Source organism: Pangasianodon hypophthalmus, chromosome 12 (assembly GCF_027358585.1).
Source record: "Pangasianodon hypophthalmus isolate fPanHyp1 chromosome 12, fPanHyp1.pri, whole genome shotgun sequence".
Taxonomy (NCBI): Eukaryota; Metazoa; Chordata; class Actinopteri; order Siluriformes; family Pangasiidae; genus Pangasianodon; species Pangasianodon hypophthalmus.
The window spans coordinates 9238435-9257382 of record NC_069721.1 but is presented as its reverse complement, the minus strand read 5'-3'; the positions used below and the strand labels follow the sequence as shown (position 1 = coordinate 9257382).

General features: G+C 40.0%; 1 protein-coding gene across 1 annotated transcript in view; it reads right to left on the bottom strand.

The window, feature by feature from the left end:
• dnah9 (dynein, axonemal, heavy chain 9) overlaps positions 1-18948 on the bottom strand; it is an 89859-nt gene that overhangs the window by 26804 nt on the left and 44107 nt on the right. Inside the window, exons 42-55 of the mRNA XM_034309459.2 lie at positions 15781-15942; positions 14951-15147; positions 14549-14711; positions 14219-14342; positions 13738-13880; positions 13144-13305; positions 12541-12774; positions 7705-7965; positions 4746-5171; positions 3943-4062; positions 3375-3563; positions 2901-3136; positions 2661-2783; positions 2052-2256 (exon numbers count right to left, since the gene is read on the bottom strand). Coding sequence (XP_034165350.2) covers positions 2052-2256; positions 2661-2783; positions 2901-3136; positions 3375-3563; positions 3943-4062; positions 4746-5171; positions 7705-7965; positions 12541-12774; positions 13144-13305; positions 13738-13880; positions 14219-14342; positions 14549-14711; positions 14951-15147; positions 15781-15942 — 2745 coding nt within the window. The remainder of the gene's footprint in view (positions 1-2051; positions 2257-2660; positions 2784-2900; positions 3137-3374; positions 3564-3942; positions 4063-4745; positions 5172-7704; positions 7966-12540; positions 12775-13143; positions 13306-13737; positions 13881-14218; positions 14343-14548; positions 14712-14950; positions 15148-15780; positions 15943-18948) is intronic.

Genomic DNA, 18948 nt, shown 5'->3' with positions numbered 1-18948 from the left:
CATTAATGATGAATGAATGAATGAATGAATGAATGAATATGGTAAATGCACTGCATCTTTTTTTTGTGTCGAGACATTCATATCTGATCGCTTAGTCACGCCTGCATGAAAATAAAAACCTCCTACTTGCATGACTTTTTTCAGGATCACAGTCTTGACGCACACTTCTAATCTCACCCAGATGATTTGTGGTAAGTGCTCCTCCTAGTCGTATCTGTATTTGTATCCATGTAAAACAAATGATCTGTTCATAAGTATTCATATTCATATTCATTTACATCCCTAGTAAGTATATGGATTTATTTAGATATGACATGCCAATTATCCCTGCTTATTTAAAAAAAATATCCATATGTTGTTTATTATCTTGACCAAAACATAGGCAATAAATGAACAACTATAGGACTTGGTCCATTTATGGAGACCTTTATAACATCATTAATAATGCAGACTCCACCTATCTATCATAGGCTATCTTGGCTTTCTATTGGAAATCACTTAGATTCAAACACCATTGACCTTGACCTTACACATACAGTAACCTTTAGCTAAAAAGGTGAAAGAAGCCCTTATCTTCCATAATGAGCCAGTAAGTACTAAGTAGGTCTGTGTTGTATAGGATATGCAATTTCCCCAGACATGGGAAAAGCAAACAATTAACAAGTCAGCAGGTTTAATTAAAATTAAAATGAGACAATGTATTCATAATTTCAGGCAAATAATGAGGTAGTTGGTTAAGTTCATTAAAAAAATGAGCTTTTTTCTTTCTTCGTTAAAGAAGGAGCTGGATGCCTACACACGCTCGGCTGACATTTACACAGCTCATAATCCTTTCCTGATCTTTGGCAATGAACGCAGTTTAAGGCCTATTTAGTGATTAATATTTATTTTTTTTCTTGAATGTCTTTAAATAAAGAAAACGTAGGAGAATTTGGCAAAGAAAGAACACTAAATCTATGAAAAAAAGGTTTTTGAGATGTACATAATAAACTGCAGTAGACTCAAAAAAGCACAACAAGCTAAAACACAACTGGCAATCAGTTAGCTCGGCTCACTCCCCTGCATTTATAAAGCAGCAGCATGAAATAATTATGTGTTTTTTACAACTTTGAGAATTAATTGAGGTAATAATATAGTTTCTCTGTAGTATCTCAGCTCTTTTTGATTAACTGAACTTCATTAAATTTCACAGCAGATTTCACTTACGGGATTTCACTTACGTGCAGTTGGAGCAAATCACAAAAATCTTTTTTTCAGTTACTTTAAAAAAAAATAATAATAATTTGTTTACAGATGAATGTCTTCCGGTTTGGATTAAGTGCACACTTTGGGGGAATAAAGTACGTAAGAAAGAAAAGCATAAGAGAGATGCAGAAACATCACTCTGTCTCATTGATCTAGTGTGTATTAGCAGAACTTTCAATTTTGAAAAATCCTACAGTTAACAGTGTAGGCTTGCATGAAAGTAGCTTACTGTCTGAGCTAATGAGAGAAGAGGGGAAGCCTAGTGAGCATCAGCTCTAATAGTGGTGCAGTAAAAGAGGCATAATCTAGAGAACAGACCTCATTTGCAGCTTAGGTTTTGATTTTGTACGATTGCTTTTAGAGGAGTCAACACACCCACCCAGAAACCTTACTTGAATGAAGACTATGAAACATGTTTGAGAAAGCAAAACTAAAGGTTGTGCAAAACTGAACAGTTTTATTATTATAAAAAGGTGATTGACAAGCCGTGGGCTATTATTGTAACATGACCAATTATCTCTGAGTTTACCCCAACTACAAAACACAACTGATGGAGCCAATTAAGTTTAAAAAAAAAAAAAAAAAAACGTTCTCCACCAATTAGCTGCTATGCGCTTAATTCCTCCCCACAAAGCAATAAGAGGATAAGCTCATATCAAAGAGTCGTCTTTCAGCTTTTAATGAAAGCCACAGTGATGATCTTCAGGGGACACTTTGGTGCAAAACAGCATATTATCCCATCAGCATAATAGTGAGATGCCTGAGACGAAAGGCAATTGAAAATAATTAAGTGCGGCAGCTCTCACCTTGAGCTCCTCCAGGTCAGGTCTCTCCATGCTGACCACAGCAGCCAGGAGCTGGTCCTCCAGGCCGTCCCGCGTCACTGTGAAGTTGACCAGCGTACACTGGGCCTGCAACTCCGGCTGGTAGTGGGGGTTAGCCAGCTTGGTATGCAGGATGAGCCGGAAACTAGGGTTGTACTCACACTCCTTGTCACCGATCTTTATGTAGCTGGAGTAAAGCAGCAGAGGGTATGTGCTAAAATTTCACAATCCCTGTTACATTCACAACAAAGCTCTTGAGCAACTCATACATCCACCAGCATTGCTCTATGAAGGATGCAATCTTCATAGTCTTATGCAATGCTTATAAAGGTTCAGTGTAGGTATACTTCTTATCTGAACAACTGCAGGCATTTTAAAATGCACTTTGTTAATGTTATGGAGGGTGAAATATACAGGACTGGTGTGTTATAGATATTCTGTACATGTGAAATGCATGGGGAACTTACTAGCATGGATTTCACTCCCTCATTTAATTTAATCATATATCATATTTACCATATTTTATCATTGGCTGTGATAAGAGGTTGTTTTATCTTGAATTGATTCTACCTACGTTTTCACAACACTTACCGTCCTTTCTTTATTGTTTCTCGACCGAGTAGGGGCCCAAGCACTGGATCAACAGCCTCCTCCAGGTTTTCAATAAGGACAACCTCACCTGCAGATAAGGCCCTCTCAATCGAGTCTAGATATCTATAAAGAAATAACAGAAGGAAGAAGAAAACTGCCTCATGGGAAATTAAGAAAATATACTTACTGCATAACAAAAATTAGAAATTGCAATCTGGTATAGCAGCCAGTGACTTTTACCCTCTCTGTCCAATCCTTATGACCTGAAGGTCATCTCCATATTTGTTCTTAATCCATTTTATCCCCTGGAGTTGCGGGTCCACCATGAGTGGCCAGCGCTCACAGCTGGTTAAGATGGTGGCATTTTCAGTGGACATCCGATCAGCGGGAAGCCCTTCGTTCTGCCAGGCGGCGAGATCTGCATCGTCCATCAACATAGTGAGAGGATCCAGACCTGGTGTGACTGGTATAGGCACCTGATGGAAAAAAAAGAAGACATAAGTGAGTCACCACACTGGGTTTCAATTCTAAGAGTAAACAATATTAGACAACTAATTCGAGTGAACAAAGAGTGAGATGTAATTATAAAGCTACAGAGATTACATGAAAGCTGTTGTTGTTGTCTAGTAAGGTATAAGAGCAGTTATGGCAAAGAATGTCAAAGAGTTTGCAAAGTAAACAGTCAAGATTTAATTGGCATGGAAATAAACCCACTGTAAGCTGGCTAAGATAAGGCCTCCAGGTATTGTCCATTAGTTCGTGGCGGTAGCGCTTGGTGAAGTAGCCCAGATAAGAAACAAAGGCAGTGATGAGCAGAACATCCCCACACAGAGTCCTCTCCTGATGCTTGAAGTTAGCCACCGCCTCAGCCCAGCGCACGTTCTCCGATGCCAAACCTCCAACCTGAGGAGAGCGAATGATTCACTTACATGAATATGAATCTTGTAGTTAAGACCACTGATAACAGTTCATACAAATTGCTTTGGAAACATCTTTTTAACTAGTTTCATGATTGGCTCACATTAAGAAAGAGTAATGATCACAGATTTTGCTCATGGGGCTTTGATTGACGGATCTGTCCACCTGTCTGCTGTGTTTATTGTGTAATTAAGACCTAAGCTGCCAAAATTACCTGAATGGATTTTTTTCACATCATCATGATCTTCATAGAAATTCACTGGCTTCCAGAGGAGAGCAAAGCAATACTGCCAAAAACCATATACTTCTGTGCGTTTGTGTGTGTGTGTGTGTGTGTGTGTGCGTTTGTATGGGGGGTTCTCACCAGGCGGTTGGCAAGAGTGATTGTGCGTGCTGTGGTCTCGGCCTCTTGTTGGCACTTCAGCTTGTCTGCTGTGGCTTTCTCAAATTTTGCTGTCAGCTTTGCCAAGTTCTCATTAAGGAGCTGTCAGGGGGAGAGGAGGAATAGAGGTTGTTAAAAGAGAGAGACAAAAACAGAAATGAACGCTTCTAAACGCTATCCACATAAGAGTATAAACAAGGTATTTGTTTACACTCTTTGTAGCCTTGAAAAGTTAACGAAGAGTTAGCTGCCTCAACAATGAATCCTCACTGCCGTGATAATAACCAGAGGGACAAACACAATTAGCAGCTGAAAACGCAGCTTTATCACTTTGAAATATAGAACTGAAAACATTTTCTAGGATTGTTTTCAATGAAGCCTGTGCTAGAAGAAGAAGCCTTTGTTTGTCACATAAACATTACAGCACAGTGAAATTCGTTTCTTTGCATATCCCAGCTTGTTAGGAAGCTGGGGTCAGAGCGCAGTCTCAGCCATGATATGGCACCCCTGGAGCAGAGAGGGTTAAGGGCCTTGCTCAAGGGCCCAACAGAGGTAGCTTGGCGGTGCTAGGGCTTGTACCCCTGACCTTCTGATCAGTAACCCAGAGCCTTAACCTATGAGCCACCACTGCCCCCATTTCGCATATCCCAGCTTGTTAGGAAGCTAGGGTCAGAGTATTTCTGCAACAAGATACTAAGCACACATAACAATGTTTCTGAACATTTTCATGTTGTTGGAAAGGGAGACAGAGACAAAAAAAAGAACCCCAGGTACAGCTGACTTACATTGATTTTTGCTTTAATGACAGAGAGTTTCTCCTGAGCAGAAGCTAGTTCTGCATTAGCCTTGTTCAGGGCTTGTCTCTTGGGCTCCACTTCACAGTAAACCTCGTAGAACTTTACAATGTTAATGACCCAGGAGCAGAGGCCTGCCGCAGCATAGGACTTTGCAGCCACCAGCTCCGGTTTGAACTCTGGGTCCTGCAGGTATGGCTGGATGGCTTTCAGGCAGTTCTCATGGATGTTCTCCTTGTTGAAGTTGATCAGTGAGTCCAGGAAGGTGTCGACTTTAGCCATCATGACTTTAGCTGCTTTCCAGCTGCGGTCTTTTGGAACTTTGCCCCCAGGAGCCATCAGAACCATGACGGCAGCAGTCACGTTGGTGACGGCAGCCACGGGAGAGCCAAAGGACTTCAGCTCTGTCAGGTTGTTCTAAAGAGAAGAAATACGACAGTGAAAAACTGTATGCTAATCAAATATCAGCTCATACTAAATAGTATTTAAAAAAAAAAAAAAAAACACTTGCTCTCGAATTGGTGAATAACTTTACTGGCAATTTTACCAGCCATTTTGGTGAGATCAGTGGGTGTGTCTTTGAGTCATAAAAATGGGTGTGTCTTTGCACCCACACCCAGATAGCTCAGAAATGTCAGCAGAATGTATGCAATTTATATCTCAACAATGTCTCATATGGTTGGTTTGCTATCCTGGAAGATGTTATGGTGTTTTTTCACCATCTCCTCCATCAGTCATCCTTGGGCACAGTGAGTACCTTTCAGTGTTGTAATACAGCTGATGATTTATTCAATCTCCACACTCATACCATGTGATAAGCAGATTACATTTAATCAAAAGTTCCCTTCATGCAATCTCCCATGATTAACTGACATAACACTTTTTGGGGCGTAGTTAAGCATGTACCACACGACTGACTACAGTCAGCCACTGAATAAATATTCTTGTCTAAAGCTGCAAAAAGCAACAGTGAGGAAAATGACATTGGGTTGGTGTCTTGCCAATTAGCAAATGAGCTGCTTGAGTGTGTGTGTGTATGTGAGAGAGAGTGAGTGAGAGAGAGAGAGAGAGAGAGAGAGAGAGAGAGACTATATTGACCCAAAAGACACAGCTTTCGAACATTTCCAAGTAGGTGCAGTTTTATGATTGCACTCAGGTTTTCCATCTATTTAGAATTAGCAGTGAAGATTATAAACATGTATAAACATGACTTCAAATACTTTTAGAAATCCTGTCCGGGTTAATTCATTTTAGCAAGTTGGCAAGAATTGGTGAAAATTATGACCATTTAATAAATATTGAAAACATTAAAACCCCGCTTAGATATTCTGTCACTCTAGCTTAGGCTATATTATCCATGTGACTAGCATTATTAGTAAGTATTATAAACACTGATGAGTAGGACAAAAATGTGTCTAGAATACTGTCAGGTTAGCTTAGCTAGCTGGTCGGTATTAACAGCGAAGAATATAAACATGATTCACAAGATTCTCTCAGAAATTCTGTTTACATGGCTAGCTTTCAGGTTACAAATATAAATTAAAATCCTCTCAGTATTCCTGACACGGTAGCTCATGTTAGCTAGCTTGCTAGCAAAATCTGTGAAAATACACATGCCAGCTAGTTACCACAAGATACGTGCCAGATAGTTGCCATAAGGAAGTTCATATTCCTACTCGACAACTTCCATATGGTCTTCAGTGATCTTAAAGTCACATTCAGAGCTGCTCTTATTTCCATGCTCTTATGGACTCAATAGCACATCAACATATATTAACATAAGGACACAGTACTGTGGTCTGCAATCTGCAAACAAACCCTACTGACTTCTATGGATAACTGAGTGCTACTGCTTATGCTAAAGAAAATGTGTATTATATAGTCATGTAAGCACCACTAGTGTTCCCCTTGAGCTTTCATTAAGCATTACCACTTATTTACATCAGAACTTGATACCACTTGTCATTTCTTTACAGCTTATGTGTTCTCTCCTTGTGGCCAAAGCTGGCAATGTATAGCTAGTGTGAAAGGGCTGATGGAATAAACAGCAACCCGGAGTGCAAAGAGAATGAAAAAGCAGCTGACAGGTCAAGTGGGATGAAGACAGACGTAACAAGCCAAAGTTTTGTCAAGACTGTCAGTCACGTCATTTGTAGTTCCAGGCTGTGACCATTTGTACTTATTTATAACATTTGGTTTATACAGTAATAAAACTCTTACTAATTTGTTCCTACACAGAATAAATGAATGATAAATCAATTATTGAGTCATTCATGCCACTGTTGCTGCAGAGGTGCAGAATTCTTTTCAAACCCTGGCTTTTATAATTCCTTAAACCACAGTGCTGTTGAATTCTTGAATCTGATTGGTCAGAAGGTCAGGGTTATATTAATGTGCTCCTTCTAATACGTTATCATTTTTATAGTAATACAACAATAGTAAATCATATGGGACTTGGATTGAGGACGCCTAATAATAAACGGATAAAAAACATAATTTAACAAAGAAAAATGTATAATCATTGATATGGCTAAGCTTTCTAGCTGTAAAGAGGGGTTTATTTAGCATTTATGGAAGGAGTCTCCAGTGTCAGAGCTTTGTAAGTGAGGTAAAGCTGTCTTGCCATGTTCCTTAAAATTCTTCAGGACACTTTTTTTTTTGGCAACATAACGAGCTGCTATAACATAAAATGATAAAAGGAACTAACTTGTTAAAAAGAACGAGATGTCATTCTTTAAGTAATTAAACAAACTGGCAAATTGCTGTGGTATAAGAGGAATAAAACACTTTGGGAAATTATAATTAATGTTATAGGAAATGAATTGACTTCACACTACCCTGTTGTTTTTTATTTTCTGATAATAGCACAATCCTATAACAGCATGCCCCATGTAGCAATACCAAGACATGAGGCAATTTGTAAGAAGATATGCTGTGCTGTGTGTTTGACCTTGTTGAGTGTGTTGAGAGCTTCCTGGGCTGCTATGAGAGCAGGCTCAGCCTTGGCCAAATCCGTCTCGCAGTCCCTCTGCTTTCTGCCCACAACTTCAGCGATGCTGGCCACCTTCTGCTCCTCCTCATCGGCCACAGCCTTTTCCCGGCTCACCTTCTCTGTCTCCACCCCCACCACCTGAATTAGCTTGTCTGCATCCTCATTCTTCTGCTTCAGGTCCACCTCCTGAGCGGCCAGCTTGGCCTTCAGGTCATCCACCTACCGCAGGACACGAGAGGATCCATGAGAAATAATAAACAAGTTAATGCTTTAGAGAATGTATATTGTATAGGCTGTGTGGCTTAGCTGCTAGAACTATTCTAATGGTGATGTGAAAAAAGAGACAATGAGGTTTCTTTAAAGGATTATTGCACACCAGTGATCTGCGGTCCTGCATGCTGACTCTCCCTAAGACGTGATACTGATACTAATTGACCAAGCCTGCTCAATTATGATTCTTATCCAGCTGTTAATCTTCAATATGAATCTTCAGTAATCTTCAGCAGTGGCATGGGAACGATTCAAAATGCTTGAGGGAGATAAAACCTGCATATCTGGCACATCCGGTTCTTTCCTGCATAGACATTTATAATTCTCAGGCACTTTTTTCTTTGCTGCTTTGGTTATTCATCCTGTCGTGCTTTATTGCTATTCAATTCAATCTTTTTTATGTTTTATTTTTCTTGTACTTGATTAATTTACTGCTTAACTTGTTTTCAGGTCTGTGTTAATGGAGCAATTGTCAAGTCAAGCTCCTTGTAAGTGAACACTAAGGTTGCTTTCATACTTGCTGTTTTTTTTTTTTTTTTCTTTAAGTGTCCGCACGTTTTACATGTAATCCTATGGGAAGCAGCTGCAAATCAGGCTGGATATGATGACTTTTAAAAAAACGCTGCCACTAGCATTTTTTTTTTTTTTTTTTTTTTTTGCTCGCAGTGGAGTGCTTCCAAAATTATTCCAAAAGTTGAACTATTTAGAAAGGTGTCAAGTGATGTCAAGTGTTGTTGACCAATCAGGTTACAATTTGGGGGGGGAAGCAAGCAGAATGAACATTGAGGACAAAGTGCTGGTTAAAAAAATAAAAAATAAGCGTTAATAAGCAAATATAATGAAATTTATGAAATGTTGAATTGAAAATATCCATTCTCTGTACTGCTTATCCTACACAGGGTCATGTATCCCAGGCATGTGACTTGAGGCACAAGGCAGGGGACACCCTGGATGGGGTGCCAACCCATTGCAGGGCACAATTACACACACACCACAGACAATTTGGAAATGCCAATTAGCCTAATGCATGTCTTTGGACTGGGGGAGGAAACCGGAGTAGCCAGAGGAAACCCCCGAAGCACGGGGAGAACATGCCCCGAACCCCAGAGGTGTGAGGCAACAGTGCTAACCACTAAGCCAAAATGCTCACGAATCAATAATATTTCATTGCCATTATTGCATCAGTGCAATGCAACTAAAAATAACACCATTCTGGGTTAATTTTTGGGAAATTCACCAGCACACAATGTAACATCCTACTTCAATTGTAGCTGCATACAGTCAAGTCACACATGCAGCTCTCCTTCTATTGATTTCCTGCCTCCAAAACTACAGCGAAGGCAAACAACCTCCTCATTTCCAGAGTTAAACCAATGTTTATTTTATGTGCACATCGCATGAGCCTTTTTTATGTTTCAGCACAAAAGGCGATCCAGCTAGCACTTTTTTGTTTGTCTGTTTAAAAAATGCCAAGGGTAAAAGCATTCGTACCCGGTCAATAAAATTCTTTCTGAATCTGATTAAAATTCTGATTTTTGTCTAAACAATAAATTTAATGAACAAATTAGTTTCCTAGTTGTGCCAGTGCCAGTAGAACAAGGGTTATTACTGCTAGCATGTCTGCTGATTTTGAAAAATTGTGAGTATTAATTCCCTATAGAAATCACTTGCACTCACCAAACATTTATTTGTTAGGCTTATTTTAACTTGTGGTAAACAAGTTGCTCTTTAAGTTTAGATGTTTTGCATTATTGATCTGGGACTGCATTACTCAACAGACCAAGAACAGCATATAATCACCAGTTTTTACTTCACACATGCAGCAAGACTGAAATCATTCTAATGTAGTGAATACATTTCATGTTATTGGCTCATGGTCATTTGTTGGAATAGAGTATAATACGTGCTTGCTACGGCAGCACATATACTAAAATTGGAATAGAGTATAATAATAATAATAATAATAATAATAATAATACATTTTTAAAAAGCAGTTTGAATGCAAAATGGAATAGAGCATATGCTGTAAGCTATATTTGTCATGAGCATCATAATCATTAAATATGAAAGTAATGAATTTGTCATTATCATCTAATTGCATCTCTAGAGCTTATGAATAACAGATTATTTGTTATTGTTTTGGAGTTGGATTAAAATTGTGTTTATGATTTTATCTGAGAAATGAGTGTGTTGTCATTTTTAATTGATAATGAGCAAGAACAATACCAAGAATGAAGGCTAGTGTAGATATGATTGATGCGGATACTTTAATAGACAAAGTCTTTCCTAATTACAAAATGCTTGATACAGCCATTTTCCACCGAGCACTGTCAGAGAGGGAAAAGTCAATCAGAGGAAAGAATTGCAATGAAGTAATTAGCTATACAACTGCCATCAGCAACAATCTAAAGCAGCATGATGTACGAACTAGACTGCACAAATTGTTAGATGAGTAAAGTATAAAAAAAAAGTTCCTCTGAAATCTCAACTCTTCTCAAGGTACATGAGAAATCAAAAGCAGATTTTTGGGTTTTTTTGCTTCCAAATGAGCTGATTAGTCAGAAGAAAATGAGACGTCTGGGACAAACCACCTTCGGGGTAGCGGAATGGCGAAACACACAAAAATCAAGTTGCTATCGTGTGGGTAATTAAACAGATGAATAGGAGGTAGAGATGATGGAGTACTAATTGCTCGCAAAGCACAGTCAGAAAGCACACTTAAATCCCACTTCATCTGAGTTTCTCCCTCTTCGCTCTCCAAACTGCATGAAACAGCTATAATGATCCCCACTTCTGCAGAAGAAAAGGTACTCAGAGAGCTACATGCAACTTCGGCACAGAGACTGCACCATGTAGAGGCTGAAGATTCCATCAAAAGCATATCAGACCAGTATGACCTCTGTTAAACACTTTTCATGCTACTCTCAAAGAGGAGGAAGAGAGTGGAGGAAGACCGAAGATTAAAGATAACCACATTTATGTGAACATGGATCAGCAAACATTATTATAAAGAGTTTTGGGAGAAAAAAAAGGTGTTTATGGCTAATAAAGCAGCCTTATCTAGTTTTATAGCAGAGTTGAAACCAAATATTGCATGTTTTCAATGAGAAGGAAAAAAAAAACCTGATTTGAAGTAATGTGGTCTCAAAGTGTGCCTAAAGCAATGGGCCAATATTACACAATCTAATAATGGATCTAATAAATGGATCTAATAAAGGATAACCTGGCAAAAAATCCATATGAAGTCTCCGGCATGCGAGTAGGGACCAGCTAGTTTGCATCAATATTCACTAATTACATGTTACAGTGGTCCCACTTCAATAAAGCCGATTGCTACAACACCAATAAACTTTCTCCCTCATTAACACCCACTTCTTATTTTGATAGCCAGCCAGCTATCACTCCTGACCCAACCCTCTTTCCTGCTCTTCTTCATCATCAATTCCCGAGACACTAATCTAAACAAGCCACTCCAGTGGGCGTCAATCTCTCTCTGCACAATAGAGTGTTTCAAATCAGTTTCCCCACCTTCCTCTTGAGGAGTGTGACTTATGCGTGCAAATGAGATCTCCGATTGCTTCTGCATTGAAAGCGTGGCGAGGTCCAAAAATGCCGGCCTGAAGGCATTAGTTGCGAATGAAAAGAGAGTTTTAGCAGGTCTGCACCTCTGGGATTCACACCCACCTGCTTCTAACCTGACACAAGCAGCTTGAAGAAGCCACACTGCAGCTCTTAATACACAACTGTCGAAATTACCCAACACCAAAGCAAGGCGAAGTTAGGAGGATAATAACTGGAGCTAACAATATTTTAGTTCCAGCAGCCCTTCATTAAACACTATTAACCTCAGGATTATGCAAAATTGCATGTTGGTTTGACACAGGCGATGTTCGGTCAGTAATTTATTCCACAGACCTTTCTGACCTTTCTTTTTTTTTTTTAAATGCACACAGTGTGTGGAGCGCAAAGAATTGACACCAACTGACCCGTTCTCTTCCTTGAAATCTACAGGGTGAGCTGACGGCTGAAAAGAAAAAAGGAGCCATAATGGGCGACTCCAAATAGAACCAATTAAAGCTCATTCCAGTGTGTCTTTTTAAAGATACATCTATGGAGGCGGTAATCTGAAAATAAAATGGCTTCTGCCGGGAAGAGGCTGTTGATGTTCATTTTCATGATGGCTCATTTGAGTAAATGCACACTGCTGCTGAATAGCAAAACAGAAAGCAGTGGACCTAAGCTGGTGATAGACTATAGTGAGGTACAATGTCATGCATGTTACTGCATTTTTCTCTCAGATTTTCGGAACATGTTCTCATTTGGATACTGCTGAGCAATGCAAAAGGATTGCATCCATCTGGAACATTGACATCACTGGGCTTAAAAAATCTATTTCACTGGATAGTCATTTAGCCCATTCATTGTTTTTTGCTGAGTATGTAAGCTGATTATATAAATAATTTAAAACTAGATGTCTCCAAGTGACATGGAATGAATTTTAGACAGACAGGATGAAGGACATACCTGAGCCGAGGTGCTGTTGAGCTTCTGAAGGCCGTTTTCGAGTCGCTCCATTTTCATGCTGAGGTCCTTCCTCTTGAGATCCAGCAGGTTCCTGTACAGTTTGATCTGCTCCAGGAAGGACTTGGGTGTAGTGTAGTTGTATCGCCTGTCATTGACCAGGTAGTCCTTTGAGGTTTTGTTGACGCTGACGTGGACATAAGCCATAAACTTACTCACCGAGTCCTTCACTTGTGGCTAGACATGTAGGGGGGGGAAAAAATCTAATTTCCATCCGAGTATAAAAGAACAACACCTTGCCAGAGGTGTCAATGCATTCAGTTCTGATCATCATTTCATTTCCTCCCAAACACGACACTGAGAATGACTTTTCACCACCCGGCGCAGGCTAATTATTTCTCTCATGACTCCAGGCGTCTTGACTTACAAAAAAAATGGACTCTGCATTGAATTATGTTAACAGCTCACCCTGAGAGTTGTTCACACTTGGATACTATCTAAAATATATCATATATAATATATAATATACATCAAATCACATTACTGTGTCAAGGTACACTGTGTAACGAGGTGTTTGACCCCTGACCCACACTGAGCGTTTCTCACCTCAATGTGCTCCACCTCCTGGAGGAACCTCATGCTGACAGACTCCAGCGCCTCCTGTGGCCACTCGTGGAACCAGTCGATGGCAGTGCAATTCACCACAGCCGGGAACTTCCTGCTGCGCACCCTCAGCTTGTTACCCACTGGGGAGAAGCACAGGGCCACCTGCAAATATAGGATATCCCAAGACTGGTTAAAGGACAATCCTTACATAATCCTCAATAAAATCTTTGGTACATGCTGTTACTTTGGGGTGGGAAGTGTATCACACTACCCTGTTATTGATTATTTTCATACAACAGCACTCCCTCTTTTTTATTCCTTACCTATTGAATGTGAGGCATTCATCATCTTGACGGAATATATCAAAACACAATAGAGACCTTCCTATTTACACACAATACTGCAACCTTAAAAGACAAAACTGTGACAAGCTGTGACTGTGCTACCATATATCATACATATTTAGCGATCATATATTATACAATATTGTAAGAACAGATGTCAGACCATCTAAAAGAAATCTACATCATCATAATGTATTGCGCAATCATGCTAACAAGTTGGTGGTCCCATGAATCACTCATCCTCACACACCTTGAGCTGCCGACGGACACGGTCGATGAAGAATTTCCAGCAGTTCTCCCTGGTGTCCAGGAGGCCCAGGCCGCGCACCTCATTCCTCACACCGTTAATGATGTTCTCCACCTCGTCGTCAGGGAACAGGTCTGGGATCTCACCTGTGTGCAAGAGAAACAAATATACAGACAGTGAGAAGCTGAGGGTGATGACAGCTAAGCGACTCAGGGGTTTTGAATTACCATTCTGTCAGGTCTTGTAAACATTAGGATTAAAAATTTCAAAATAACATAAGGGAGCTGGTTTAGTATTTGCTACCTCAGCCAATAGCAAAAGTTCGGCTGAAATTAGTAACGCTATCTTGCAGTAATGTTACTTTAAAATAACATTGCATTAATAGACCATTAGCAGAATGATTCTTTAACCTACTCTTCATAGCTGGCAGAGAAATAAAGCCGACTTCAAAGCCAGCTGTGAGTTAATACATGTCAGTGCTTACCTGATGCTAAAAGATCATTGACTAACACAAGGAACTTCTCATCTGCAACCTGGGCATCTGTCATGAGCAACACCGTGCCAACATTCTTCACCCCGGCTTTGATGTACAGCGTGGCCAAATCGCTCTAAATACACACACTCCTGTCAGACTGTCATTTTGCAATTCTGCATAATATCATAGAGTGCTGAAAAGGGACCGGCTTTATTAATATATAGGACTGATATATACTGCAAGAAAGTAAACAAAAGTATGACATCTCATCTCATCAGTGTGTCACTTAGAAAGTAAATAAAGTTGTGTTATAAGTATTTGTGTTACAAGAGGCTGCACCTTGAGATCGGTAATGCCGTATCCTTTCTTCAGAGTAATCTGGAAGACCTCAAGGGAGCTGATGAAGGCTGCCAGTCTTGTCAGACTCTGCTTGCCGCTCCCGCCCACCCCGACCAGCAAGGCGTTTCCCCTGGGAGACTCCAGGATGCGGTTGATGCGACAGCTGAAGCAGATGAGAAGGGTGGAAATGCAAGAGGAAGGGAATTAGAGCTGTTATTGCGGAACTCGTCGCTGTCAGTTCGTTATCAGCATTATCATCATCATCACTGTCATCATTTTCCTCCTCCTCAGCACCACAAACACCATCATAATCAGGCCAACTCTTTCCTCTTACTTTTCCTCATATGCTACAGGTATAGTATTATACATATTGATTAAGCTCAATCCTCATCTTTTGCTTACATATGACACATGGCATCCTCGAAGAGAACGAGATTGAGTGCGGCGTTGACCTCGTTGTAGCTGTCGAGAGCCTCCAGAAGAGTTTTGTTCAGGCTTTCCCAGGACTGCACCGGCATGTATTTTGGCTCACCAATGCCCGAGGCGAAATGGCAGTACATATTCATCACCTTGGCCTCTGCCAGAGCCTCCTCCATGTCCTGATGGGAACACACTTTAGCATACTATCAAATATTAAACATTAGAATACCAACTCTAGAATGCTGCTGTCTTGGGAGAGGACAGGCCAAATCTATTAAAATAATATTCACCTAAAATATTCCATTCTTTTGTTTTAATTGATGCTATTAACACAATCCATAATTATTTCTTTCACAGAGCTCCTGCCTACGCCGGAGTTGGGCAGCTTCCTTTCTTGGCTGACATGATAGACTGACACAGCAGGACTATGCTGATTTGACTGGGGAGAGTTGAGAATGTGTGTGTTTGTGTGTGTGTGTGATGAAGTTGACAGAATGCTGCTTTACAGAAGAATAGCAGGATAGGCTTGTCAGTTTTCTTCCTTCTTCTACTAGAATAACCACTCTGTGATAAACTGAGGGAGTCAGTGGGCAGCGGAAAGAACAGCCCTTACATCATTTCTTTTTTATCCTCCGTATTTTCCTCTAATTTGCTGGACTGATGGCAGAGCAGGCTGACAGGCTTTAGCTCTGATTAACTTTGTCTGTCTGAGGCAGTACTGACTGACCAGACCAGAACAGCCTCGCTGAACCGGACACACATGCCCTAATGACCACGACCCGCTTTGTCAAATTGAAGCTGAAGCCTCTCACCTCATAAAACTTTCCCACTATTTCAGACTGCAGCATATCAAAAGTGGCAAAGTCCTTGTCTTCCACCATCTTGTCCCGATAAACTCGGTTGGACTCATGGAGGTAAATCTTCACCAGGTCCTGAGGTGTCTTGACGCACTCACTTTTACAGAAGAGAATGCCCTGAAATGGAGAAGATATACAAAGTCATTGCACACAACCCTGAGGACAGGGCTTTCAATTCTCATTTGTTCATTAGATGCTGCAGAAAAAAAGTACAAACGTTATAATGAAGAGTTCATAATGAAAAGCTGTACTGTCCTGGAGGACAGTCATTCTGTATTCAGGCCAAATGCAGAGAGAACAGAAATCATCAAGCTTACGAAGGTCTGACAGGTTGAACAGAGAGAGGAACAAACCATTTACTGCATGTCAAAACAAGTTCATAAAAGAATTGACTTCCAAAGAAGATTAAATCCGTTTCTGGAATTTATTATAGCAGGCAAATTATTAAATGCCATGGCGCACAATGTCTTAATTACCTGAGGAGATTGACTGTTCCCATTCTCACAGGCACAAAAGTATAAACAATAGAAACCAAAATGTATTTTGTATGACTTGTGCATTTCCTGATAACAATGAATCTTAGTGAATAACCAACAACAAAACCAAAAACACCACCACCAAAAAACATCACCACCAAAAACAACACCACCAACAACAGCACCAAAAACATCAACACCAACAACACCACCACCGACACAAAAAAAACTAACACCACCACCATAAACACCAAACACCAAAAACATCACCACCAACAACAACACCATCGACACCAAAAAAACTAACAACACCACCAAAAACACCAAACACCAAAAACATCACCAACAACACCACCAACAACACCATCGACACCAAAAAAACTAACACCACCAAAAACACCAAACACCAAAAACATCACCACCACCAACACCACCAACAACACCATCGACACCAAAAAAACTAACACCACCACCAAAAACACCAAAAACACCAACAAAACCAAAAACATCAACACCAAAAACCACAACACCACAAAAAACACCACCGACAACAACATCAAAAATACTACCGCCAACAACACCAACAACAGCATCAAAGACACCAACAACAACATCAAAAACACCACCAACAGCAACAACACCAAAAAAACTACCACCACCATCCCCAATGACAACAACAACAATAATAATAATTAATAATAATTGGTTTGAGCAGTTGGATCTTTGAGGTTTTTTTGTACTGAAATTTGCATCCTCTGCCTTTTGGAGACAGAACTGTATGCAAGTTCCAAATAAAGAAGTACTTAGTGTAGATATGAATATTAAAGAATGTTAATCTGTCAATTTGAGAACTTCTTTATGTACTACATTAGTTAAGGGAAACACTTTAAATTAAAGGCATTCTTACAATGATTTTAACAAACTACTTAGCATTACAGACCTTTTCTGGAAAAGCCTCCTGTCAGCACCTTGAACCTGCTGGTCTTAATGTTTCAACAAGGCACTGATTACTCACAAGGAAATAAACAGCTGCATATAAGCTAACTTTCTACTTACCCTCAACCTTCAGACCTTCTGGATTCGGACTCCTCGATCATTAAGACAGCTTCCTGTTGTTTTCACAACTTGCACTAAGCCCCATTACCTCCTAATTGATTGTTATTAATGCTTACATTCACCACAAGCTGTTGAATGTAACTAAACTGTGTGCATTGTAATGATCTGGCAGTCCTCAAACTAACTTATCAACCACAAACATTGTGTTTTATCCGATCTTTCTATCTGTTAATTGTTTGATTAATAGGCAATTCAAAATATTATTCATATTTCTGACAGTGTAGAATATCCACTGTGGTCAGGTATGCAGATGGGATTTTGCCAGCATTATTCACTGCAACCACATTTCTGCCTCCACTACAGTTCCTGCATTCTGCTGTCTGAAATTGGCCTTGGAAGTAATCAAATTAATCCTAGTGGTGGTAATAATGTGACAATTGTCCTCTGTGTCCAGAGTGAACTGAAGTGAGCAAATTATGTAAAGTGAACATATAGGACGTGGCACTGGTAACAACTCTGGACTGAGGCAGACTGTTAATGAAACTACAGCTGTTCAGGACACATGTAGCACCATCTGTACACATACATTTCAAATTCACCAGGACATCGGTCCTTCCTAAACTCCATAAACATACAATGTAGTAGTTTGTGAATGATATTATGTAAAAGAAGAGATTTTTTATATGCCAAAATTTCTGAATGCAAAATAGAAGTAATGTCCTGCCTATCAAATAACAGTCTTTTGAAAAGGTGGCATAATAATGTTTCGGAAGGTGCCCTCGGTTGATAAACAAATAAATCAAACTGATTGTCCGTTCAATCTGGATGAACTCCACAGTTCCCGGCTTTCCCTCGGCAAGAACGTGCCTTGAGAAGTCAGATGACATGCACACACACACAGACACACAGCAAACTGCCTAGAGCTCTCCCTCCCTGTTATGGCAGACCTTACAGAAAACATGAGGCTGTCAGCTCACATCGCCGCCAACACCAAAAACACCACCAACAACAACACCAAAAACACCAATAACAATACCTAAAAAATCACAGCTAACACCAAAAACACCACCACCAACAACACCAAAACCACCAATAACAACACCTAAAACATCAGTGCTAACACCAAAAACACCACCACCAACAACACCAAAAACACCAATAACAACACCAAAAACATCAGTGCTAACACCAAAAACACCACCACCAAGAAGAACAACAACACCAAAACACCATCACTACAACCAACAACACCAAAACACCAACACCACCAACACCAAAAACACCAATAACAACACCTAAAACATCAGTGCTAACACCAAAAACACCACCACCAAATAGAACAACACCAAAACACCATCACTACCAGCAACAACACCAAAAACACCAACAACACCAACAACAACACCTAAAACATCACCGTTAACACCAAAAACATCACCACCAACAAGAACAACACCAAAATACCATCACTACCAGCAACAACACCAAAAACACCAAAAACACCACCACCAACAAGAACAACAACACCAAAACACCATCACTACCACCAACACCAGCAAAAACACTTCCACCACCATCCCCAATGACAACA